Source organism: Athene noctua, chromosome 3 (genome assembly GCF_965140245.1).
Source record: "Athene noctua chromosome 3, bAthNoc1.hap1.1, whole genome shotgun sequence".
Classification (NCBI taxonomy): Eukaryota; Metazoa; Chordata; class Aves; order Strigiformes; family Strigidae; genus Athene; species Athene noctua.
The window spans coordinates 31,267,772-31,295,187 of record NC_134039.1 but is presented as its reverse complement, the minus strand read 5'-3'; the positions used below and the strand labels follow the sequence as shown (position 1 = coordinate 31,295,187).

At 40.6% G+C, this 27,416-nt stretch overlaps 1 protein-coding gene across 2 annotated transcripts in view; it reads right to left on the bottom strand.

The window, feature by feature from the left end:
* EP300 (EP300 lysine acetyltransferase) overlaps positions 1–27,416 on the bottom strand; it is a 59,124-nt gene that overhangs the window by 17,988 nt on the left and 13,720 nt on the right. Inside the window, exons 2-19 of one of the 2 annotated variants that reach the window (XM_074902547.1) lie at positions 26,189–26,847; positions 18,780–18,956; positions 16,415–16,676; positions 15,534–15,647; positions 14,388–14,624; positions 11,754–11,847; positions 11,286–11,420; positions 10,782–10,899; positions 10,192–10,366; positions 8,006–8,083; positions 7,039–7,148; positions 6,401–6,556; positions 4,900–5,340; positions 4,193–4,381; positions 3,108–3,264; positions 2,427–2,545; positions 1,213–1,452; positions 569–657 (exon numbers count right to left, since the gene is read on the bottom strand). In XM_074902547.1, the coding sequence (XP_074758648.1) occupies positions 569–657; positions 1,213–1,452; positions 2,427–2,545; positions 3,108–3,264; positions 4,193–4,381; positions 4,900–5,340; positions 6,401–6,556; positions 7,039–7,148; positions 8,006–8,083; positions 10,192–10,366; positions 10,782–10,899; positions 11,286–11,420; positions 11,754–11,847; positions 14,388–14,624; positions 15,534–15,647; positions 16,415–16,676; positions 18,780–18,956; positions 26,189–26,847 (3,550 nt within the window). The remainder of the gene's footprint in view (positions 1–568; positions 658–1,212; positions 1,453–2,426; positions 2,546–3,107; positions 3,265–4,192; positions 4,382–4,899; positions 5,341–6,400; positions 6,557–7,038; positions 7,149–8,005; positions 8,084–10,191; positions 10,367–10,781; positions 10,900–11,285; positions 11,421–11,753; positions 11,848–14,387; positions 14,625–15,533; positions 15,648–16,414; positions 16,677–18,779; positions 18,957–26,188; positions 26,848–27,416) is intronic. The other variant, XM_074902548.1, reaches the window with a different exon arrangement.

The following is a 27,416-nucleotide window of genomic DNA, read 5'->3' as shown; positions in this document are numbered from 1 at the left end:
TGACAGGACTTTACAGAGCTGCTGACAGCTACTGTGAGACAACTCTCTTAAGGAAACTTAGGGAGAAAAAGCAAGCACCAATCTACTGAAGACCTGAACGCACAGATCTTCCAATGAAGATTTGCATCACAAAAATAAGTTTGCTCTTCAGTGTTAACATCATAAGAAAGACTTGCCAAGTATAATATGCATTATGAGCATTAATATACTTGCTGCATAGTTAAATCAGTGTTCTGCATGAAAAATACTGCTGCATAGTAGGAAGCAAAGACAACATATTTGTCTATACTATTTGTAGAGAACTAAAGATTTAATTAACCACAGGAAAAAATTTAGTAAAACATCACGTTTCTGCAAATAAAAGAGGAAGAGCAAAGGCCGTAAGTGAACTTTTGCAGAAAAAAAAATTAACATGAGGAAAACTATTCAAGGGTACTTCCAGCAAATTTTCATCTTAAAACACAAAGGTATACACAACATATAAAGAGGGTGTTTATATAAATACATGCACACCTTTAACAGATCGATTGCAGCATGCACAAAACTGCACCACATGAGTTTTCCTTACCTGTTCTGGTAACTGTAGTAAGTGGCATCTCGAGGGATTGTGCATAGCTGTTTGCCATAGCAACACAAAGTCTGTGGCGAGAACTCCAACTGCAAAGAGGAATGGGTTGCCTCAGTACTCATATGTGTTCTCACTTGCTCTCCATGGGAAGCAAGTGTGACCCAGACAGCAATCATTTCCACCTTATTCTGTGCACAGATCTCAGTACAGCAAGCGTATGAAGCAATAGTCATAAAAACCATACAATGGGCTGTTATTTTCAAGTTAGTCCTTCTCCAAAGATGGAAAGCATATCCAAACAGACAACGGAAATACAGTCTCAATATACAGTGAACAGAGAGCACTTCAGCAGTAACACATCTGTTTAATTTGCAATAGCAAACAGGCTAACCCTAATCAAAGTAAGCTTCCAGTTATTGACTTCTTCACCCCCAAGGGCTTATTTATATACAAATAGATGATTTAAGCACTGGATAGTATTAGAAGATCCATAAAAACCTCAAAATCAGATTACTCAGCACTGCTAAATCCTGGTAAACTTCCAAAATTTGACACACCATAACTGCTAACAACTACAACTGCTCTATTTTTCCTCCTTCAATACCAGGAAGCAAGCAGCAGACTAAAAATATTTATTTTCTTACCTTTCTTCCACAGCAATAACCAAGGCTCTGCATAACTGGGTCTATTTCTTGCTCAAACACCTCTGCTAGTTTGGAACAGTACTTATATACCCGGGATGTTTTGCGGTTATACAGCCAGGCATTATTGAACATGAGCCAGATGTCATCTACATATTGCCACGGTTCTTGATACTGTCCTGTGTCTAGCTTCCTCTTGATAGTAGAAAGGTCCATGGGGTTCTTCACTATGTCAAAATAATCCTGCAAGAATACACAGTGTATCAAAACACTACAGAACTATGTTGTGACATGACAGTATGCACATTCTCAGCATATGAATTCTTTTGCAGTACATCAAGAAAAACAGGTTCCTCCCTGACTTGACTGTCAAAACTGCCTGTGACATACAATGAAATCTCTAAGTAACATATCACTCCCCAGTGCTTTCTTTTCATTATTCCTTTATTTCTCAGGCTCTATTGGTCTTCCACTCCTGATGAAATAAAGCCACTCTAATCTTAATCAGCAAACCAATTATTACAAAAAAGTAGAAAATGGTAATGTTTTTGCAGCCACTGAGATCTCAGGATATACATGACAGCATTAATAGAAAGCAACCATTTTTAATAGACCAGACAACGTAATAAACAAAGAAATAACTTTATTAGATGATAAAAGACATCATGTCTCCTCTGAAGAATGCCTTTTTCCAATCTCCTCCTATCAGTTATGGGATCACTTCTACAAGAGTCCTCAGGATATGACAGCCAAGTGACAGCTTGTTAAATAGTGTTAGCAATATTTATGCCTGCTTATAGTACAGCAGGCCTTGAATTTTCATAGCATCTATCCTAAAAAAAAAGCCACGACAAAAACCAAACAAAACCCCTTTCAGGTTGCCCAAAGCAGTTAAGTAGGAATTCTATGTATACATTTGTGTATAAATAGTTAACTTTTATGGTCAAATCCACAGTTTAAAAACACATATCCTTGAAGGATAGTTATGTCTTCTGAAGACAACTGTAAAACAAGCAGAAAATTCAACCTGAACAAAAACTGTAACTTGAATAGTCTCTTCCTTGCTTATAACAGATTAATATGTTCCATTGCCTAAGCTAAACCTCTTCAAATCAACATAAAAACATTAAGACACACTTAAGCTGTTCTCAAACAGGTATGTCATAATACAGTAGTTCTGAATTAAAGCCAGAAAAGTATCTTGCTAAGACACTCACAGGAATTCCTAGTAGTTGAGGATCTACAGGCTGTCGAAATGGAAGAGACTCTGGATCCTGACGGTAAAGTGCCTCCAGTGTTGGCATAAGCGCCTGCCGCAACTCTTCTGGCTTGAAAACTTTGAAAAACAATCAACATTAGATAGATAGCAGAAACAGCTGTAAGAAACAAACCTGATGGAAAATGTGAGGTCTGTGGAAAAAGACTACAAACAATGGGTTTAAGGTACTTAGCATGTCTTGTTTATCCTTTTCAACACTGACTTCTGAGAAGGGTATTAAAATGATCACCTGGACACAAGGAGATGGCCAAAATATTATCTTGTTTTTTTCACAGAGGAGACTGCTAAATTTAATAGAGCTGGTTTACATTCCAGATACAGCCCCTCTCTGAGAAAATACTTGTCTAGAACATCTGTAAGTAAAGAGTATTTCAAATCTCTGTTGTATTGACAATTTCACTAAGGCTTAATAGCTAATACTAAAGCCTTAAAGAACTTGCCCAAAGCCTGTTAGAAGCACATGTATTAGATATTTTTATCTAAAAGCCACAAAGAACAATCCATATAAGCCTACTGAGTATCATATCAGTGAATAAAGCTCAGCTTCCCCCCCCCCCCCCCCCCCGAATTTCTCTAGGGAGATGCAGTGAATTTCAGCCAAAACAGTGTTCCTTCTTACTTTTTTTCTTAGACTGCCCAGCTGCTGGAGAAGACTGAGTAGCTGGAGTAGTTGGTCTTTCTTCCCCCTCTGGTACCTCAGTCTTCACTTCGCATTTCTTCTCTTCTTGCTCCATTTGGTCTGGTTTACATTCCTCCACGACTGGTTCTGCTTTAACCTGCAAAGTAGTTTGAAGGCTATCACTTCTGCCTCCTGTGAAGTCACCCATCCACATCTCTGTCCTTTAAACCTATCTGCCATCCTGTCCACCACTCTTCCCTAGGATTAAGGGTACCTACTTCAGAGTCAAAGCTTGCCTAAAACTTGAGTAGATGTGCACACATCTTTAAACACTGCAGTAGTAGTAATGAGCTGCTAACCATTCTGAGCCACAAGTAGACAGACAGGTACTCATCCAGCTCTTCAGACAGGTCCAACAGTCTCTCATACACTGGGGCTGCCAGGATGATGCTACTGGCAGCCACACTCCTAGCTGTCCTCAGTGACAAGTAGTCAGAGTCCAGTAAAGCAGACCATCATGTACATATAGAATCATTTAGGTTGGAAAAGATCTTTAAGATCATCTGAGCCCAACCATAAACCTATGCCAAGTCCACCACTAAACCATGTCCCAAAGCACCACATCTATACATCTTTTAAACACCTCCAGCGATGGGAACTCCACCACTTCCCCAGTCAGGCACTGGAACAGGCTGCCAACACCTTCAGTGAAGAAATTCTTCCTAATATCCAATCTGAACCTCCCCTGGCACAACTTGAAACCGTTTCCTCTTGTCCTAATAGCTGCTATTCTAACATTTAACAGCTGCCCTCAACATCTGAAGGACTGACCTGAGTATACTCTTACACTGGCATTTACCAAAAAGCCTCACAGCTGCCATCACATTATCACAGTCCTTCCTGTGGCCACTGGCTTCTACCACCACTTCACCAGGAAACAGAGACCCTTCTTTAGAAGAAATAGCAGCAGCAGGTAGCACCTACAGCTGTCATTAAAATCTGGAAGGAATGACTTGCATGGAGACAAAGCATCTAGCAGCACTAGATAAAAGATATTCTATCTAACAACTGGCTGACAATCTCACCTCAGGTTTCTCATCCATTTGCATCTCTGTTTGTTCTGGCTCCCCTTCATCTGTTTTAATATCCATTTTCACTTCCTGCAAGGGTGGCTGCTGCTGCTCTGGAACAGCCTGCTGAGAATTCACCTCTGTGCTGCTGGTGGATGGAGGGTTGGATACCTGCCCATCAATGCTTACAGCTGGCTGTGAAAGCTGAGGGAACAAAACACACAAACAGACTTCTAATGAACTTTTTTTTTCCTCTCTAATCTACCTTTTATCTATCCCACATTTCCACCAAGTTTAAATGCACTCTAGTCCTACTTACTTCACCTGAAGAACATACTGCTGCACAACTCCAGTTATAGAAAAACATGCAACAAACATGCACTGAAAGCCATAGTATACAGAAAACTACCTACTGTTTCCCTATTGTACGCCACCACTATGCATATGTATATATAACTAAAGACCTCATCCATGTTTCACAATGAATTTTGAAACATGTACTAGAATTCTAAAAAATATTCCCTCTCTGGAAATACTAGATGATCTATAGACTTGTCTTGATGCAAAAAATGTTACTTCCCAAATGCAAAAGCACCTATTTTGATATTAAACATGCCAGGAGTTACCTCTTACCTCTATTATCACAGACTTGAACCAAAATTAAAAAAATAAACCTTACACTTAAACATTTGCAGGGAAAGCCAATTACAGTATTTCCTTACAGGTGTTGTGGGATGCTGAGGCTGCAGTGGTGCTGTTGGTGTGGGAACAGACGCAGTCGTGCTCTGCTGTGACAAGGGTTGCTGCTGTTGCTCTGAGGAAGGGGTGGCTGGGACTGGAGGCTGGACTTGTGGAGGCAGCTGTGCCTGCGGGGGCGTTGGAGTCTGCCTTTGAGGGGGGTGCATAGTTTGTGACTGTGGTCCAGGCGGCATTGCCTGAGGAGTAGGTGTGGGGGCAGTAGTGGCAGCTGCTGCTGCCTGCTGTTGCTGTGATCCCAAGCCTGGAGGCGTGTGGTGAGGTGTTGGGGTTCGGCTAGGAACTGGAGAAGGAGAATTTCGGTGCATGGGAGGCTGTGGAAGAGGTGGGCAGTGAATATGGCTCCCTTGAGAACCTGGAGCCATTGCAGGAGAATTCACAGGGCAGGAAGCGCTGGTCATTTGTGCCTGCGGGAAAACAAGTACACATCTGCAATGACTTGAAATACAAAAGCAAGAGAATAATTGTCAAATGGCTGCCTTCCCACAGTTACTCGCATAGTTTGTCACGTTTTTAAAAAGTATCTGTTTTGGTTTTAGAAACTTTCTAAAGGAGAAATGGTCTATTTGTTATTTTGCTCCACACAAACACAAAGCTGTTCTATAACTTATTCAGCTCTAAAGGAGAAGTTCTGACAGAATAACTTATACTTGATATATTTAAAGAATGGCACACCTACACTACCAGTTCGCAAAGCATTTCTTTCTAAAACTGCAGATTTGTACATCCTGAATGTGGGACAGTGCATCACAGTAGAAAACTGCATTCAAATACACTTAGTGTTCGCAGGCCCCCATCCCCAAGAGTAAAAACTGAATTTAGCATCAAGAAAGAAGTACAGCTGTAAGTGTACCATTATAAGATTACAAAAACACCTGTATTGGTCAAAGAAAGCAAGCTGTCACTCCACAATAATCTTGCCTGCAAACTAGGAAGAAGCATCAATGAGAAGCAAACTGACATTCCCTACTTCTTCCTGGCCTGAAAGGTTCTTGCTGAAAAGGGAGAGGGAAAGGACAGAAAGGAAACTGCTGGACCATAAGTTCAGATCTTTAGTAGTGATAAACCCTCCTATTCCCCAAAGCCAGCAGCACACATTGGTCCTGGACAGACCTGCCTTTTTATGACTTACTCCACCAGCTCTTCATTTCTCAGACTCTGCTGCTTCGCTGTTCAGCAAGAAATTCTTAACTATTGCAAGCTAAGTAACAATTTCTTTGCTCCATAAAAACAACCTTCAAAAAAAAGACTGTCACATGAACTAAAGCCTGAGAACAAGACAACAACGTTTCACCCTTGACATTCCCAGTGCTGTATCAGGAAAATTGAAAGTCTCAAATGTATTTGGTTGACTATAATTCTGAAAGCATCTTGAGAAAACAAGTTGTTCTCCATTGCTACAAACTGAACAGTGAAACCAGTATATGACACAGACCACTGACACCACTTGCAGAAATCAGAACTTACTTGAGAAACTGGTGTCTGATTGCCAGGCTGAGTCATAGGCATGCTAGCTGTGTTCATTCCTGGGGAAGCAGCAGGGAACTGGGTCTGTTGTAGAAACTGATTTTGACCAGAAGACTGGCCAACTCCTGGTTGCTGCATACGTGAAGGAAATCCCATCTGTTGGAAAAGAAAGGAACTAATTTTACACAACGTGCACACACCTCGATAACATTTTACAAAAAAACCCATTTATCTTGTTGCAGAAATTGATGCTTGCCTCTTATCTTGTAAGATACAATATGAAAAGCCTGCTTATAGCTCCTCTTGGAATACAGAAATCATAATTTCTTTTGTAAGCTAAAGAAAAGGATATTGATTTCAGATTGAGACTGTGACTTAAGATTTTTGTTCCTTGTTTTAGGGATGCAACAGCACAAAAAAGCACTTAAAACTTATTTTTTAGACAATTTGTACCATGGAGATCTAAAGACTTACCACAACGAGACAAATCTTTCAGTGGAGATACAAAAGGAGAAACCCAGACGGTCAACAGAATGAAGAAATAATGCTTGATTTTTAAGATTCTTTTTATTTAAGGAAACCCCAGCCAACAGAAGCAAACATGAGAGCTCAACACCCTGGACAAAACACACACTGACCTGGTTCATGGCCCCAGCCTGGCTTAGCTGTCCAGGGTGCTGAAGAGGAGGGGTTTGCCGGGGTCCCATTGGTGACAGCTGCATGTTCATCTGGCCAAACTGATTCATTCCTGTGCATTAGTGCCAAAAACACACTTATAAACAAAGGCCTGAATTCTCCTTTGGGCACCATTCAACATTTGGAGAAGAAATGCTGTCAGTTTCTTCCTAACTTCTTTTTCTAGCAACCAGTTTTCAAACATGCAATATTACAAAGGCAGTAATTCCTTCTATCAAACAGTGACATAGAAGAATTTCAAATATGAAATGTCCAAGCTGCCATGTTCCTTTACAATACATACTAGGTTTTTCTCCTCCTGATAGACTTTTTTCTACTAACTCTTATTAAAGCTCTAAAGTTTGAGAGCTACTGGAGTACATTATAAATACCCCAAAGTGTCACATCTATTGCTGAGGATCCTGTATTGTCCTCATTACATATTAGAAATTCACCCATTTAATCCCAAACTGTATCTTTACTTCCTTAAGTAATTTGTACATTGGCTACAATACTTTTTGAATATCCAACAAAAGTTCTCCCCCTTCCTTCTGAGCAATAATTCTCATCATCTTCCCTCTGCCACCAACATGTCCTAATCTAAGATGGCTAGGCCCACCATATTTGACTGACCTCACCATCCTATGTTCACACAATCAGAAGTTCCAAAAGCATCAAGTTCTTTATTTCACAAAGCAAACAGCTAACATGCAGCTCAAACTGACAAGATCATGAAATGCTATTAGAGGGAAATATATAGTTCTTTATATACATTATATAGTTATAGAAGTATTAGACCATACAGATAGATATTTTTTTAATCAAATGGGAAAACTGCAGGTGAAACAAGAACCATGACAATTCAGCAAGAGCTGCCCAATTCCGAGATTCCTTCAAAATCACCGTAGTGAATTTTCTTCAAATATTTACCTGGCTGTGCCTGCATGCGATTCATCATCTGGTTTGGCACATTGGCACGTATCAAGGTTGGGTCAGGAAGAGGACCATCTGGAAAAAAAAGATATTGGAATAAGATGACGCCATTGAGAAGACCATGTTTTATCCACCAAACATTTTCGTGGGAACAAGACACTAAAACCCATCTGTAAAAAACAAAATACGTATATAGTCCAGTAAATAAACACTCCTGAAGAGTCCTCAAAGTGTGAGGCAAAACCCAAAAATTTCCTTGAAAATATAAGCATGTCCCATTGACAGAAATATTCTCTGACTTAAGAGTCAGCTTTCAGAAATTTTGTTCAGAGAAACAAATCTGAAGTATGTTATTGACAAAGTTATTAGATCAGCAACATTCCAGAACACAAGAACTTTTACAGACCACTCTACACTGTTACCGTACCTCTAGAGTTAAAACACTATGAAAACTACATGGTTCAATAGAGTATCAAAGCTCTCAAGAGAGCTACTGGATTATGTAAGTAACTAAAAGCATCACATCTACCACTGATCCAGCTTCCAACAGAAGTTACAGCAAATGAAGTCACAGTATCAGCCTCTAAAGATCTTTCTTGGATCTTGGCAAAACATCATGGTAAATCTTGTTCTGACTTCAACCATAAAAAACAACCCAGAACTGGATTTACCATGATACATTTGAATTTTTAAGCAGGAAAAAAAAAAACTTCAAATGAAGATTCTTGTAGCATATGCCAAGAGCTACTGGATCTTTCCGCAGTGATATGAAAAAAACCCAGGAATTTTTTGTCTCCTCAGTTGACTCATTCAAATTTTGCCCCTATCTTCTTAAATAACTTATTACAGTGTCAGTGACAGCTATACACCTGCTTCCATGAGGCATCTTGAGAACTCCATTCTTAACTGTTAAGTATTTAAGAACATTCAAGACAAAGAATCAAGGAGAAAAAATCCTTCTCTTCTGAGAAGAAAGCTCTCAAGAGAGAGTTGGGGGTGGGGGGAATGGGGGGCAGGGCAGTGCTCTGGAAAGTATGTTTGCAGAACTGTTGCACTTAGTTTTAAGAAAGACTGCTACAGTTTCCAGAGCTGTCAGTCCAGAATCACGAAGAAAATAAAAAAGATTATGGCTAGAGTAGTTTAAAAAAAATACTATTTCTCTTTTACAGTTAAAATCAGCGTATGGGATGCAATTTTATTTAGATATGTACAGCTTAAAATCCTGTATTTCAATTTTTTACAGGACTTAACTGGAAATACAGAATTACTATGTCAGCAGATGCCTCACTTCGCTTTCTAACTGGAAATATCACCCACAATAATGTGTTACCTGTTTTTATCTGTTAACCAAATAAAAATATACTAGATATCTGACAGCCTACAGCACCCTGACCCTTTCTAATGTTTTAAAGAGACATTACACTCTTCAGCAGGCATGACAGTTCTGATCATTAACAACTCTTCAACGTCAATTTTATTCCAATATAAAAATGGATGGTTAACAGAGGGAATCTGATGGCAATAATCATAATCTGTTTAGCATTAGGAAGGTCAATTCAAGTAACAGAACTACTGTGAAATAGAATACAGCTGCAAGGGGAAAAAAGTGAGATATGGTTTTCATTGCATGCTGGAAAGGCCGTTTGTCTGAAAAAACAAATGTGGCACAGAACAATCACTACCTAAACTTGAAAATTGAAATGGCCTCAACTGCAAGTTGAAATGGCATTAATACCTACGCACTCCAATCATACTCTCTGCTTAGCAACAATAATAATACAGATAATTTTAAACACCACACAACTAAATATTATGAAAATAATTTCTTATAGAAGCAGAAGTTATATTTACAACAGTTAACTCTAGAGGTGAATCTAATGAGATTGAAGTTTTACAGTGTTAAGGATGCAAATTAATCTCCATTCCCTCCACCCTCAAAGTAAGTGTAAAGGTTTACAATATTTTAGTTTGTTCAGAAGACTAAATGCTGTTAGATAATCTAAGACCATTAATTAACACATAAGCAAAGATTTTTCCAAGTACTTCTGAACAAAAAGGAAAAAGTTCTGTTTAACTTTGAACCTGTGAAACAAGAAAGACAAAATGGTCACCAGCCTGACCATGATGACAATGACAGTACAGGATTCCCTGCACCAGGTAGTCAGTAACCCAACTGTTCTTACTTGCAGACATCCCTGGCTGGGGCTGTCCCATGTTGGGCCCTTGATTCATGGGAGCCTGTGGCATGCCCGGAGCATTTGGGATCATGTTTTGCTTCTGCAGTCTGGTTCTTCGTTTCTCCTCCAACTCCTTCTGAATCTTATAGATCTTCTCTGCCAGCAAATGATAGTACTCTGCCTGTTGGGGAGGAATACAAGGCAGGAAAGATGACGACCACGCATTAAGAAAAGGCAACAGGGTCACAGTGATCCATGCACGGAAAACACGTTTCGGTTTGGGTCGGGGTGGCCTCCCCCTTTGCAGGGGCTGCCGGGCAGACAGGAGAGCAAAAAGGGGCACTGCTTGGGGCACTGCTGGCAACCACTAGCCCAACACCAGACATTTCTCTTCTTGTGTACAACACTTCTTTGGGAGAACCACACGCCCCGACAGGCGACGCACGCGGGCAGTCCCAGGCCCCATCCAGCAGCCCCTCAACACACGCTTCCTCGGCCTGGGACTCTCATCTGTGCTTTCACCCCTCGTCCTCCCCAGCCGCTATGGGATCAAGGCAGAGATACACGTGACTAGATGACGGAGGATCGCATCTCACCCTGCTGTTTGCCGATTCATACATATCTCCTTCCACTTTCCGAGCATACGCCACCAGATTCTCCATACGCCGATCCTTCAGTGCTGCAGGGTCAGGAGTGGGAAATATGGCTTGGACTCTGGGGAAGAAAAAAAATAAGGTACACAAGTGATTAGGATGTCCCCAGACGGAAACATCAGCACTAACCCTGGTGATCTGAACACAAAGCACCAAACAGATCTCCCCACAGACTGCAGCACTGCTACTGCCCCATGGAGACGGCTCGAGTACAGAGTGGGACACTCCCAATGCCACAGCCCCAAAACAGCAGATGCAGCTCCATTAACCATCAGGAAAGCCAGAACGCAACTTTCAGGTTTCTGCTTTCCCTTCTCAGGCACCCTGATAAAACTTCCTCCCTGGCCCCCCAGTTTTGGAAGGCAGGCCTCCTCCTGCCCCCCCCCCCCCAGACCTCAAAGGCAGCAACTCACCTAACAGGAGACTGTTTTGGCATCAGCTACTCACAATTTATGAACAAGGTGGTTTCGGAGATCCTGAGTAATGTCTTCATGCCACTGCTTTCGAATTCCGGTATTGGATGGTTGAGCTGTTGGCATGGCTCCCAAACTGGCAACGTTGGCGCTTTCACTCATCATGGGGCTTCAAAAACAGAGCAAGAATTGAGGGCAAAAGTCTAGCCCAAGCTTAGTCATCTTATAGTCATAGCCTCTTTTAGAATAATGTTAGGACAAAGTGCTAGTTCAGCCATTCCCTAATCAATGGACAAACTCTGCAGAAATAGCTGCACAGACACCAAAACAACGCCGTGAAAGAGTACATGCTGTCCTACCCAAGGATTTGGAAAACTGCAACAAAAGCTACAAAAGCCAAAAGGGAGAGATAGCCATCAATGGCATTTACCCCACTGTTTATGCAAGAAGTGCCATGAGTTCAAAACAAGATCACTGGGGTGCAAAGGATAATTCAACTTACTTTTGAGAATTCATGGTTGAATGTAACATTGAGTCAGGCAGCAGATTAGGCGTTTGAACACCTACTCCTCCATTCACTCCCATTGGATTTGCACCTAGGAAAGAGTAAGTATTCTTAAGTCAACAACCCATTTACTGTGCAAAATCAGTAATGGCTCAGCGTTAACAAGGGTCTAGACTTTGAAGTACTTTAACATTTGGGAAGGGAATTTAATTACCTGTTGCTCTCTTTACCCTCTTCAAACATAGAAAAAGTCTGAGGCACAATACTGGCGTCCTTCCAGGTGAACCATCACACCACATTACTCCTCACATCTTCCTAAACTTCTCAAGCAAGCAATTTCAATTTGCTGCAGACATTATGTACCAGAGTCCTTTTCTGTGTGTCTCTAACTAAAGATTCAGCATTACCAACAACTTCTGGTTCTTTGTTTAGAAATGGTTGGGTTTTTCTGTCATTCAGGGGCTTAGGATATATATTCACAAAGGCTTCAAAAACTTGAAACGTCAGCTACCACCTACATCTGATGAGGTCCCCTCTCACCCACTCCATACTTAAGGATCCTACAACTAGCTGCAATGTTTGTACTGAGAAGGAAAAATCTGACAATTCTTTGCAGACAAAACCTCGAGTAATTTGTTACGTACCAAAATCTGCTTTTTTGAATCACAGATCTCAAACACCATAAAAAATTAACTATTTTCTTCACATGCTACAGTTAAGACTCAAACAGTGAAGAAAAACCCAGCATTTTCTGTCTGGAGCTTCTGAACAGATCACTTTGTGAAGTTGAACATAGCATGAAAGCCATTACCAAGCTTCCCATGTATCTAGGACATCTGAAACCTACAGAATCTGTAGAATCTGTGTTTCTGAAAGTAAGTATATTAAGACTAATATATACCTCTAATATTACCACCAAGCATTTAAGTCTTTTCATAAAGCTGCCCCCAGTCTCCCTTCCCTTAAGTCACTTTCTTCTCTTTCCCAAATTCACTTTGCCATCTGAGAGCAAGCTGGTGTAGAAGACAGCTATCTACCTGTGCCTTAACTCTCCCTTTTCAACTGCCAAAACCAACCATTTGTTTAATGTACTGAGGATTGCATCTTTTCACATGGCAGTCCTCACCAAATCCTGCTGTTTCTCCTAAACCAGCCCTGCTGTCATATTACCCCTGACCTGTTAACTCCTGTCTCACCTGCTGCAATTCTGTCCTTAGCCACCCACTCCTAATAATGAAACAACACTCAAAAATCTACACCTCCTGTGCTTGTCCTTTCTACATTAAGCTTCAGTTCTTCACCCTCCAAGAGCTCTTCAACCTTATCTCATTGGATTTTCTTATCAGTGCTACAAGGAGTATCCAGTAAGAATGCGCAGACCAAACTCTGTGTCCATAAGTAAAAATCCCCAGAGACCTATTTTGTTTCAGAAAAAAGGATGATGCATTCCTTTCAACCTTTCACAGCCTTTACTATAACATTTTGGAGCTTCTAGAAATGAATTTATTTGTAAAACACTAATACACAGTAGAAAACCACTATTATTTTAATCTAATTGTTTTAAGACTAAGCTCTCAGGACCCTTCCCTACATTCCTTTTTTGAAAAAGGCTTTACACACTGGACAGCAAAGTTTTAGCAGTAAACACAGGTCACGTGCAACTTATGAGAAACATTCATCTCTAACAAGTCTACTCTAACCAACAGCCTTTTATGGAGTAACTCAGTAGCAGCATGTTCTTTGGTGCAGAAACAGAACAAACTGCAGACTGCGACCAACTGCTACTTTCCTCTAATCTCTCAGGTCCTTTCCCAAGAAATTCCTGTGCATAGACAGCACTTATATAGGCAAGATCACTGCAATTCCATACAAGCTCATGATAAATCTCTACCAGCTCATCTTTCCTCCTTTCCATTAAAAAGACCCACCTCTACTTAAGCAACTCAAGCAAAGAGCCTGGGGTGAGAAAAATTCCTGTAATGTAATCTCAAAGTATCAAAATTAGATTTGATGGTTAAAAGTTACTTCCTTTGACACCAGTGATAGCCACGTTAGAATTGCACTTCAAATTAGAATTCTTAATTTTATTCAAATTAATAATTCTTAATAGAAGTCTTTTGTGATTTTGCAATAAGCCACCCAGACAATTTAGTTACGTGAGTCCACAACAGGATTCAGAAAGTCTGTTGTTTACTACTATTCATTTTGAAAACAAACATTACATATTTGAGATACAACTGCTACAGTCTGAGTAACAAGGCAGTACACTTAAATACAGGCATTCCAATGCATGCATTTCCAATTAAAAACTCCTAAAAAGCTCAAAACTTGCATTACAGTACAATAGTAAAGCTACAAAACATTAAATACTTTAGAAAGCTGGTTCTCAAAAAAATTATTTTTTTTCCAGATAAAATACTTTTCCCAGAGAACTTGCTTTCCAAGAGAAAGCATCTCAGCCCTTTAATGTTCCTGTTTCACTGAGTAGCTTGCTATCTCAAGTCTAAAATATTGCAAAGCCATACCTTTTACAAATTAACTAGCAATATTAAGCTAGTAGGTTAAGAAAATTTTCATTAGATAGCACGGGAAAGTTGTCTGTAGTTTGTAATTTAACACAAACAAACTTACTCATAGGATTCATAGGGCGCAGACCCTGAGGTGACTGTCCTTGCTGCTGATTCTTCACTTGAGTCTGGGGCTGCGTTTGCATCTGGTTCCCTTGATAGGTCAGTCCGAGGGCTGCATAGGCTCTCTCAATAGAGCTGGGGTCTATCTGACTGGTAGTGTTTATGCTGGGTGTTGTCTGCTGCCCCACCCCCACAGAGCCAGTATTTGCAAGTCCTACTGCAGCTCCGCCCAGCAGCGCTGGAAGAGACATACCAAGTTAATAAGGACAAGTTAACAAGGCAGCCAAAAAGGTCCACAAAACCAGGGAAAGAACATGAAGAGTGCACTGGCTGTTCACAACTAAAGCATCTCCTAGGAGCATGCAGAGGAGAGTCCAGGTCTGAAAAACATGCCATGAAACAGGAAGACAAGTTTTGACCCAACCAGCCATTCCAACAAATGCCGTTTTCCCTTTCAGCTGCCGAGAGGAAATCCCACTCTATGTATTTAGGACACATCTGTTTGCTTCATACTGAAAACAGAGACACAACATGTCATAGATGCTAAAGGCAGAAGGGTACATACAGCTCTTCAGCAGCCATTGTAATGCCTTTTTTTTCTTCCATTTTCTTAAAACATGAAATAGCACGTATTAGACATGAGAAGAGTCCAAAGTAACATTAAGAAAGGAAGAAAAACCCCATACAGGTAACACAACAACACACACCTTGCCAAAGATTTTGGCAGGAAGACCAAGGGGACACAAAAGGAGAGGGAAGAGATATCTGATGCTCACAAAGGATGAAGACAGAACCAAATACCATCAAAGGTGAAATGACACAACTCTCTGTGTGAGGGCATATCTGTCTCCAGAACCGGGCCAGTTGAAAGAGGTGGTAGTGAAAAGCCAATCATTTGGTTAAGAGAGCTAAGAATTGTTCACCCTTACCACTCTCCTGCTAGGAAAATCCACTAAAGTTAGAAAGCACCCATAAGCACTAGCTGTCAGAGACAGAAAAATACTCTGCAACTGTAAAGCAAGAGGAAAATCGTATTACACGTTCCCAGGTTCAAGGGCATCACCACTATCACCTGGGTGCAAGAAAGTTAACTCTCAATGTGCATTTTATGGTTTATCCAATATACAGAACTCCCCAGTAGACTTACATTGTTGATTTCTTTTGTCTCCAGCATTTTTGAGAGGCAAACACACGGGACAGTCATGTCTCGTACAATTCTTCCAGTGCGAGATGATTTGTCGGGAGGACGCGCAGTGTGCCACTGAGAAAGGGAGGGGAATAAAAAACAAAACTTTCACAAACTACTGCCAGTATCTTCACATGGTCAACCCAAACTGGGTAGGGGTCAACTCTTTCTCTCAGGGCACACATGTGTATCAACACAGGTCAGTAAACTATTACTTGAAATAATTCAGCAGTAACTAGTCCTGAAAATGTAGCTAGATTTCTTCAAGTAGTGGCTCAACTAAAGCTTCCTTGAAAGCTCTGTATTATACATGCAAGGCTATGTCTCCCTGACTTAAAGGATAACACCATATACATCAGACTATACCAAGTAATTGGGATGCCAGCAACTGGCACAATCCAGACAACACTAAGCTACCAAAAAGGTAGCATACATTTTCCTTGGCTAGTATGACAGACTAGAGTTTGACAGTGGCAGTAGCAGCTTAATTCCTGGCCAGCTATCGCTTGAGATTTGTGTCTTCTGTTTAAGGGAGGCAGGCAGACTCTTGCTTGCAGATTCCTGCTTTATGTCTACCCTTACCAGAAGGCAGCATCCAAAAGATCTTACAGTGAGTTACCAAGTTAAGCAAAAGATCTTCACTTGTCTCTTTGTGCTACCTTGTCCCCTCTAACTTGCCTAAACTTTAAAGGCTCAGTACGTGTTTAAGATTTCCATTCTTAAGGGGACAGATTGTTAAAAAAGACTCTATTTCCCAAGCCACCCACCAGTTCATCTCTTCCTAGGAGCCCTTCTCATCCTGCAAATGTTGCGCACATCTATATAACCACTTCTTCACTTACCCTGGCAAGATTTGCCAGCCTGACAATGTGTCATATGGTTCAGGACATTCTTCATGGTTCGACAATGAGGGAGGTTGCACTGTCGCACCTCCCCGTTGGCCTGTTCTCGCCGCTGACACTTGTGAGCATGTAAGAGAAGAACTAGCTGCTGCTGGATGAGTTTGCGTTTTTCTGGATCTGCTGTCGGGGCTCCAGATCCCATTCCTTGAGAAGCTGCTGGCCCCATCCCAGCTTGCTGAACTTGGGGAGCCTGCTGCTGGCCCTGGAGAAGGTGGAAAGGAAATTGCCAGAAATAAATCTATTTTTGAGATAATCCATTTAGCACATAAACAACAACAAAAATCAAGGAAGAGAAACCACTACGTTCTGTGATTAAGGGGGTAACTCACCTATCTGTAGTTCTGGATGACTCAAATATATCACTTAGCAACAGTCCTGGCAATAATTCTCTTTCCAGTCACAATTTCTTCTCCATATCACTTCCTCGTCCTAGCTCTTGCCTCAAAGACTAGTAGAACTTTGCACATGCTCACAGGCTAATTTGTGGTGCCAGACCAGCCAGAAAGTATTAATAGAACTTAAGACCTCAAACCTCCTCATTTTGGAGCCTAGAAAGTTGCATTCACAGTTCTTGCATTAACAGAAAAAAGCACCTCTTAGAGTGACAAGAGTTTTTGTCCTATTTCAGTACAAGGTGCCTCAATTTAATGTTTCTAGAAAAGGATAATGAAGTACAAGTTCTGGGAACCTTTTTCCATCAGGAAACTTGCACACAGGCATTCAAAACAAGCATCTCCAAGTCTGTCTCTGCTAGAGATGAAGCACAACTGCAGGATAATGCCACAAAACTAGTGTAAAGTATGTCAACACATCCAGTAGTTCTTCTGTACTTCTGTTTATTTCTTCAGACTTCTTCCCATTTCTTCCAGGTGACATTTAAGGAGTACCCAGCAAAGAAGAGAAGTTGAGAGACTATGTTGCTTGCATCACTTCAGTTCAACAGCCTTCAGTTTCTAACAGACTCTTCACAGAGTTCTCCTGTAGCTCTTCAATACTAGCATTAACCTTTCATTTTAGAAGGAGACTTCACCAATTACCCAGTCCCCTCTGGGTTTGTATATGTTCCAATATGACCGTAACTGCCTTGTTTGCAGCCTGTCATTCTAAATGACAATGACATAGCAGCAACTTTTCATTCCTAGGTTCAGCTGGGTAGCAGTTCAGCTTCAGAAGAGTTATATACTCTGCACTGAACACATGCTTGACAGCTGGGGTTCTGAACAGCAAGTTTTGGCTGCTTCTTTATTGGTTCATACAACCAACTGGTTTGCTAGACTTCCAATGTTTCATGCTCAACTTAAAAAACATTAAATGAAACTCACAGGATTGAGCTCTTTTTAATTCAAAGGTACAGAAGTTACCAGGAAATGTTTTTTCAGCAAGTTACTAAGATCAAGAGACTGACCCTCCCAGGGGGTGGGGTGGTAGAATCTGAAGCAGGGGGAAACAAGCTCTATTCAGCAATGTGAATTTGCTTCCCAAATTAAAAAAAAAAGATGTAGGGGGGGAAAAAAAGGCAGGACATATTGCATTTCATACCCCGGATTTAAGCTTCTGAAATAATGAAGCAAACACATTCAGCCATCAGTGTTAAGCTCAAGCTAGGGAACCTAATGTTAAGACCAGTCATTTATGGCTTGGGCCGTCCACTTTTTGACCACTTTTGCCACCACTCTTATTTCCCCTTTCCTTAAGTCCTGCTGCAATAGCAGGGTGAGGGAAGGTGAAGAAGAGGAAGGCAACAGGGCTACTACAGCAACAACTTCCAGGGAACCTCCAGCATCAGGACTGTTGTATGTGTTCATGTAATTCAGAACAGGAACAAACACACTACAGGGGCTTCTAAGCCCTATCATAGCTAATACCCATTTAAGAATGGATACTTCTCTCTCCCAAAAGCATCAGGGAAGATAAGCAGGAAAACAATCCTCAAGACAAAGCTATACTGATGAGAAGGGGCCCAATGCACACACCAACCACAACAGAAGGTATGGGAGAGGAGAGGCAGAGGTGTCCAAACAGGCGGCAAAGCTCACTTCAGTTAAGAAGCTCCATCCCATTTCCTCTGCTAACAGTGTTTGAAGGGCAAAGAGTAGAGGTGCAGCTCAGAGAAAGCACAACTCAGCCCTCCCCTTCATATAATCCTATTTAGGAGTTGAAACAATTGCATTATGTGTGGATTTAGGAGCATGCACTCACAGTGGGTATGACAGCTGCAAAAATTTAAAATATGGCAACACCAGAGTATATTGCTCCACTTAGGTCTACTACAACATTTTCTGGAGATACCTTTCATTCTTCTTACCATGTTAGGCATTCCTGCTCCAGGAACCGGCTTCTTGTCCATTGGAAACTGTGGCAAGCTATTCTGCAGTCCAGCTTTATTCTGCATCTGAGGCCCAAGTCCACTGGCTCCGATCTGCTGCCCAGTATTCTGACTATATGGCTGGCCATAAGGGCTGGGATTGTTCATCATTCCCATCTATGAATTAAAATGGTAAGATAATCAAGTAAGATAACTTAAGTTCACAATGTAGAAGGCAAATCAGTACTTCAGAGAAGCAAGAGTGATCACAGCCATGAACCAGCTGCAATGTAATACCGATCCACATACCTCCCCTGCTCCTTTATGTGCATCTATTTACCCATCACACAACATTAGCTACTCAGCCAAACAGTTCCTATAAAGTTAGCAAAGCCAACTTACCAACCTTTGAGGTCAGTCTGGTTAGAATTGACCAGATTATTTTTTATAAAACATATTCTTTAAAAAATTTCTCATTTCAGCTTTCCCAATCAAAAAATTGTACCACAGACTATAACTTACAAGCCTGGAATAATTTTTCTGCTCCCTACATCTGGGCAGACTCCCAAGGGAGGCAAATACCACCTTCATTCATATCAGCAGGGTTTATCCCAAAATTCTCCTACACAACTGTCAGCACTCCCACAGCTCCCCTGCAGTCAACCATAACAATGCATGTCTGCATTTCCAGTACAGTCATTTTCTATTTAAGAATACACCATAGGCATAGGTAACACCACACACAGTCACTGTAACTTGTTTGCAGTGAACAGTACTAGAGGTCAAAGGAGACTGTAGAAAGGAACTCTGCAAACAAAACAAATCTATTGAACCATTCATCCACAGGGGAAGTAGATTCTTATGTCATACAAGCTATATGCTTATTAAACTGTTTTGACATACCAGAATATACCATTTGTTGCACTGGAATGCCCCAGAACCTAAAGAACAGTTAGGAGCAATCTTGCCAATGAAGTTGTCCTCTGAGATTTTTTTCCCCCCATTCCTTGCATTCCCATTTATTTTTCACAGGAAATCTGGCCTTCTAGGACCAAAACAGCTAGCCACAGAGGACCAGAAAAACTGGAGATCTTCGTTAACACTACAAAATTCTCACCACTACTACTCAGGCAGGATCCTCGAGGAGCTGTAACTCATAATAATAAAAGCATGAAAATACTTTAAAGAGCTGTATTGTTTCAAGTCATGTCAGCATTTGACTAGACAATGATTAGGCTCCTCGATGCTTTTTGGTTCAAGTCTGGGCATTTTCCTACATCCAACCCACACAGAGAAGTAACCTACATGCCCAGAGATTAACTGCAATTAGTCAAACACTTTCCTTTTTCAGGTTATAACATCTGCCAATCCATTATAATAGCCTTCAGTTTGTCTTTACAAAATAAAGCAGGGTTAAACCCAAGATACAGGATGAGGAACACAAAATTTGATAAAGAACCTGCCACTTTAGACACCTGATATGTACAACTGAATTCCCTTGAGGCCAGCTCCCCTCCTCCACACACAAGCAATAACCATAATCACACAGCAGTAATACATTAGAGAGCAATGAAAATAATCTACACATGGCAGATGAACAAACTAAGCAACGATCAAGCAAAACTAAAAAAGCTTCCTTTCCCCTCCTTCATTTGGCATCACCCCTGTCATGTCTCAACTCTGATGAACACACATGGTGACCAATCAGGCAGCTGCTGCCAAAACCAGAAGAGGTTAAGACTCAAACCCTTCCTACCTCTCCCTCAGAAGACTAGATCTTAAGTGCAAGCTGAGCAAAAGGTAATGGGAGAAGAAAAATGTAAGGAGTCAGCAAACACACCATCAGAACTCTTCCCCATCATCACTACTACCTCAAATTGACCAACAGGTTCAAGGAGTGACAGTGGGAATTATTTCCTTAAGAAAACAAGGTATGTTTTCCTGTAAGATAGCCTGATCCCTTCAGCTCCACAAAGGGTTTTAAAACCAGGTATATGCCCCAAAACAGAAATTTCTAAGCAGCTTTAAGTTCATTAACAATCATAGCTCCCAAAGTCAGATGACACCCAAGAGTACACTAAAACAGACTATGGTGGCCATCACTAACATTGCCCCAATATGACTTCTGCAACTTATGCTGCTATTAGCCTTTAAAAAACCCCCCTAACCCAACAACTCAACTGAAGGCACATTTTCACACCCTGGTGTCACTTGGAGAAATCAAGATGCTCAACTCAGCTGGGGTCTTCACACATTTATACTGAAGTATTCAGAGTAACTGTGGACTTGGGCTGGTGAGCCAGCTCTGTCCTGACTGCAGGAGGAGAAATCCAAACCTAGACTTAGAAAAGCACCTTTGCTATGTCACCCAAAAAGCAAGCAAACACAGGGATGAGGTTTGACCATGCCAATCCTTTGTATCTGCAATGCAGCTGGACACAAACTTTATGTAAAGCATGTGGCTTTTCAAAACATACTAATCAAGTTGGCCAAGCAAAAAGATCTCTGATGTTTTCTCAAGCATGAGCCATTGGCACTATTTGGGGTGCAAAACCAGCCCCCTCAAACAAGGCTGTCTTCAGGGCAGAAACACAGGGCTCTACACTCCCTAAGACTGAGAACCATCATCTACCCCAAGGGGACTTCCTCCACCACGCTGTTCCCAGGGACCTGGCAGCAGAAGAATACATGCCCAGCTCAGCCCAGCTGCTCCCAAGAGAGGTAATCCTCAATTTCCCATCTCAACCTACAGGAGAAGCAAAGACCAGAGAAGCCCAGGCTAGGTTGTAGGGCAAACATGCCAAACTGACTCTGAAAGCCACACGCTCAAGCAACACCTAAGGAAGATGCTAAAAACCAAATGCTCAGGGTCTCCTGGAACAAATCAGCAGCCATCACTTGGTTCAAGTGAGACTGACACCTGTCAGATCCACAGCCAAACCTCACAGCAATGCCCCCTGGTCCTGCCATCACAGACCTACTAATCTGACACCACCAACCCGCACACAACTCTAGACTGGGTCAAGAGAAGGGTCATTTGGGATATTCTTCACCTGGCACGAGGTGGCCTTATGACCCTGGCACAAGAAGCAGGAGCATGCTCATGTCATTTGCTGTGACATGTTGAGAAAGATGAATAAAACGTCAAGTAAATAACGGCTTCATAACTACAGAAGGAAAATAAAAATAATTCTGTATCATTTTATCAGTAAGAAACAACCAGAAAGATTAACATATAGTTAATCACCATATTAATGATCTATTGGGAGTGAGGGGTAGATAAACAGTCGAGTGCTGAACCACCCACCAAAGAAAGGTGGTGTTAGTATCACTGTATGAGACAAGTACAAGGCTTTATCTGCAATACCATGCAAACACATACATGGCTGAAATATAATGTTTTAAGATACCTATTACAATACACTAGTATTATTATTTTACTGCCATCTGTGCAAGAAACTCCCCTATCCACCCCAGACACTTAAGACTCAAAGACAAGTCTTCACAGCTCCATTTTTCCCTCATAAACAAACATTCCTCACTTATACGGGGATAAAGGGAGCCATTAATCATTTTTTCACATTGGTTCACCAAAGAAGAAAAATGCAAAAGAACCAGAACACACAACTACACTTTTAATGAATTACTGTACTTGGTCAGATGGTATACTCGGTCACAATAAAACCAAGTGTATCCATGACAACAGGGGAGAATCCTCAAACAGTAAGCCAAATGACAAAGAATTATTACTGGAACTGTAAACATTTCCAGTAATTTCACATGCAAGTGAACTATGGACATAGCAGAGGCAGCAGTAATGCCCTTACTAATCTGAACTACCTTCACATCCATTTCATTACTCAAGTAACAGAACATTACTTGAATCAGTGGGAGGTGAAATCTAAATTACCTGAAGGCCAGGTGAACTGAGTCACTTTCTGACAGAGCACTGCTATCACAGAAATGCACACACAAACTTATGTGCAAAATGCCCTTATCCCCTGATAAGAGGCTGGACAATTAAGACCATAACCGGTAACTAGGCACTCTTGACAGAACTCAGTGGAATAACCAAAGGTTTTAACTAGATATAATTCCAAATGAAGAATGGTTCAAAACAGGAAACATGAATTTGTTCTTATTATAGAGCTTGAATGTGCTGGTTACTTTTAAATTAATCAAAGCTGTAAAACTATCTAGTGAAACAAAAAGCCCCAAAAATGCTTAAAGACTGAAAGAATCAAAGCATTCCAAACAATTTCCAAAACTCTATTTTAAAGAGTAACAGGCATGTCTGTCATCCTCCTAACTTGCACACAACCAAGCACATAGAAAACAAAAAGCTATTCAAGAAAACAAAACTTGATACAATTCCCTTCCCCTCCAAACTTCTAACAGTTCCTTTCAGGCTAGACTTCCACAGGCATTTTTAAGCTGGTACTGTCACCAAAGCAGGGTCCACACCCTCCTCTGACTGGCAATATCAGCTCCTTTAATATGTCCCCTCCTGAACATCAGCACTAGCTATTCAACCGGTGAGTCTAAATTGGACCACAAAACCAATTAAAACTTTTTTTTTAATGACCATATGAGTCTGGATTATTTCCACTGAGCCTGTCATGCAACTGGCACAGAGATGGCATGCAGACAGAAGTGCTTCTTTTTATGTCGGTGACTGCTTGCATCATACGTTAAGCTACAGCATTAGACCACAGGATGTACGGGGCAGATTATGACAGTACAAGTTTATGTATATCAGGTGACCCCAAATAAAATAATTTACATTGACATCTGAGATTGAGTCCTAAAAAGTAACATGCTCAACAAGAGAAGTTGGGAAGCACATGGCTAATGTGTAAAGCAACTGCTCCACTTTATTGCTAGCCAGTGTTTTAGGAGAAGAGAAAGAAAATGCTTCAGTAATTTCACAGGACAACAGAGCAAATCAGAAGCATAACTGATTTTGCTTTCCAAATTATTTAACTAGCCATTTGGAGCTCATCTTTACTGTATGACAAGCATATCATCATCCTTCCCAAGGAGTTAACCTCACAGGAAACCTGAGCTCTTTCTCCATACAAACCATTGCAGACAACACACCTCTCTTACCAAGAGAGAACTCAGAGGCAAGGAGTCTGACTTTGGCAAGTGAGCATAATGAAGTTGAACACAACCGAAGTGTCTGGGTCTATTTTTAACTCCCACTGAAGGACAGCTCCTGGATAATGCACATTTTTTGCAGCGATGAAGGAAACTGACAGAAGTTATTACACAAACTCCCACATTAACAGCAACATAGTACTAAATTTGCCAATTAAAAAAACCTGTCTTTTAAAAACAACTGCTTAGGGTCTTCTGTTTTCATCTACTTTTTGAAGATTTGTAGGTGGGAAAAAACAAAAGCAGATGGGTGGACAGATAAAACGGTCAGACATTACTGTTGTCAGATTTTGCTAACTCCACTGTATGAAGTGAAACACAGGCTCCTTGCCAATAACCAAACCAATTGAAGACATTCTGGAATTTGAGCCTCCATTTCAGACTGTTCTTTCTCATCTGGCAGTTTCAACTCCTTTATGATGGCTATACCCACCGTACTTCCACTAGAAGTCTGAAGGGTTTTTTATCAGCAATAAATAACTCTTAAGTATTTTTAACCAGTCTGGGACTATGAAGTAAAAAACAGAAGTTATTATGTATTTGGTCTGAATATTCCCAAAAGCATAAAGTGTTCTTACTTTAGATGTAGAGCACATCTCAGAATTTAAGCAAGCTAGGAAGACATTTTGGACTACATCAGTCAAAAGGATGATTTTATGTCCTTTCTTTACTTCTTCCAGATAAATGAGTTTATTATAGGGCATAACCCTACTTTAGCTCTGATAAGTAAGGATTAAGAAGTTGCATTTCACCGAAATACCCAATACATCAATTTCTGACCTCTGAATACAACTTTCTGAAGATCAAAGTTTTGTGGGGTTTTGTTTTGGTTTTTTTTTTTTTTTTTTTTACAGCTAAGGAGTAATGAGACATTATGTAATTCCAATACGAGAATACTTTTAAGTAGTTACGTATTTATTTCCACTGTAAACTGCATACAAAATTTTCTACTGTAGCAATCAAGCTTTGCAACAACTTTCCTATCAGGCAAAAATACCTGAAATGACAAGACCACAAAATCAACTCATTACTAGACATATATAGATGTATATATACATGAACCATTGTTAGCAGCACACTGAGCTTAAGCAAACAGCTAAGATCAAAGAACTTCATAATTAATAACATACACAAGACAAAAACAATTTTGCTCAATATATTAAAGCATAGCAAAACCATTAACACAAAGCATAATTTTAATTTCTGTTTCAAATACATTTATAGACTATGCAACTTATTATTTTAAGTCCTCCAAGTGAACTGACTTAAGCACTCCAAGATAGATCAGGTATTGCAAAGCACCTTGGAAAACCTTTCCACTCATTAGCCAAGAACCACAAAATACCCACCTAAAGTGAACCAAAACACTATTTTCTAGGCTTTTAATCAAAATGCTAAAACTTAAGAAACACCCAAGTGGGTCCCTACTCTAAAAAAGCTTAATTGTGCATGACAAATATTAAATTCAGACATCTCCTTATCATGAGAAGACCTAGTGGTTTAAGTGACAACTTTCTTCCAGTCTCCTAAATTACAGAAGTGTATCTACTTTCCTCTCCAGTATAAAAAAAAAGGTGGTTTTTTTTTTTCAACTTTCTGGTTGACTCTCCTACAGATGAAGCCTTTGTAAATTTTAAAACTACAAATGAGTTGGATTAACAGTCTTTTAAGAATCCAACATTTGTCTTCAGGTGTTTACATGAGCATTCATTCTCCACCATTAACTCAAATACCTATTTCTTAACAAGGCCAATGTATGTCTTAGCACATACAGTGTATCAGTCCATTCAAACCTTTATGCGTCTCTTGGCAGATGCTAAAGCTGATCTCAGACAACAAATACGCTTATTAAATGTCACACAGAAAAAAGCACCACATCTAAAAGGTCCTGATGGATTCTGCCAGCATCATGTTAGATGGGAAAATACATCTGCAGACAACGCATAAAACAGAATAAAATACAATCAACTTAGTTTTCAGTGCTGTTGATAATCTATACTGCCACAAGATTTCTAAAATAGGCTTTTTAATCTAGCAATTGTCTTGCTTGTTGTGAAAGACTCAATTTTTGTCTCCCATGACTGCCACAAATTCCACTTTAGCAGCATATAAACTATTTATCACATGATCCAGGACTCTTAAAAGAAAAAATCCTGTTCTATAGAACCCATACTGCAGAGAAATAAATCTTACAAAACAAAGTCAACCACAAGAAGGAAGGTAATAAAGTCAAGTTTAGCTTGTCTTACCTTGTTCATGGCTCCAGGCTGTGGCCCTCTCAGTCCAGCCTGTCCTCCCATCTGCGGAGAGCCTTGCTGCAGCGTCTCAGCCAGCAAGTTACCAGCACTACCCATTCCTGGATTTGGGTACGGCATATTAGGTCGCCCTCTGCCTGCTCCAATCGAACCGTTCATGACTTGCCCCTGCATCAGCCCCTGTCCATTGCCTGCTGCCAACATCCCAGGATTCATGCCAGCATTCATCCCTGTGTTCATTCCCATGCCAGGCTGGTTAACTGGACTGTTTACTGTTGGCATCATTCCTGCTGTGGATTGGGCTGAAGGACCCTGGTTTGGTCCGCTTGCACCCATTGCCATATTGGGAGACGTCAACCCAGCCTGTGCCATGGGGCTTTTCACCATGCTGTTTAACATTCCCATTCCAGGACTATTTTGTTGAGTTTGACTGGCCATTCCCTGGCCAGGGCCACCAACCCCCATATTGAGATTTGGGGAGCTACCAGCCCGTAAAAGTTCAGACAGCTGCTTGTGTTTAGAGGCAGCATCTTGTGCCAGGCCAAGGCTGGTCTGCAGCTGACTAATGTCACCACCGTTGGTGAGTCCCAGTTCTGTGGAGCTGATCAGTTCATCTGGCAAGTCATGTTCCAGATCAAAGAGTGATCCAAAATCTGAAAAACAACACCAAATTTTATGTGAGGTCAGAGCAATCGGTAGTGTCTCGAAAAAATCTTGTTCTATTTTTTATTTCAAGTAACTACTAAAACTTCACTTTCTGTGTTCCAGCAAAATTCCCATAACAGTCATTACTGAAAGCTAGCCAATTTGTCATGATAAAGGTAATTTCTAAACTTCAGAGTCTTTACTAGAGAAGACCATTCTACTTCACTCTCCTACAGCAGTTTACCTTGAAAGATCACTGGGTATCTCAGACTATGATGTCTCAACTTGAGAAATTTGACAAGGAAGGAGAGGAAAAATACTTTATTTAAAAAAATCCCACAGAATTAGACAATGGAATTAGACATTTATCACAAAGAAATAAAAGGCTGATGGAAAAGCACTGTCTGATTTTTAACTTTCACTGAACTATCACTTTTGGAACAGACATAACTAATATAGTAAAATAGTTTAGCATTAAATGTTTACTATTAATAAAATAATAAATAGTGGTTTGGTTGTGGGGTTTGGTTTGGTTTTAGGTTTGCTTTTTTTTTTCCTGGGAGGTGGACATTGTTGC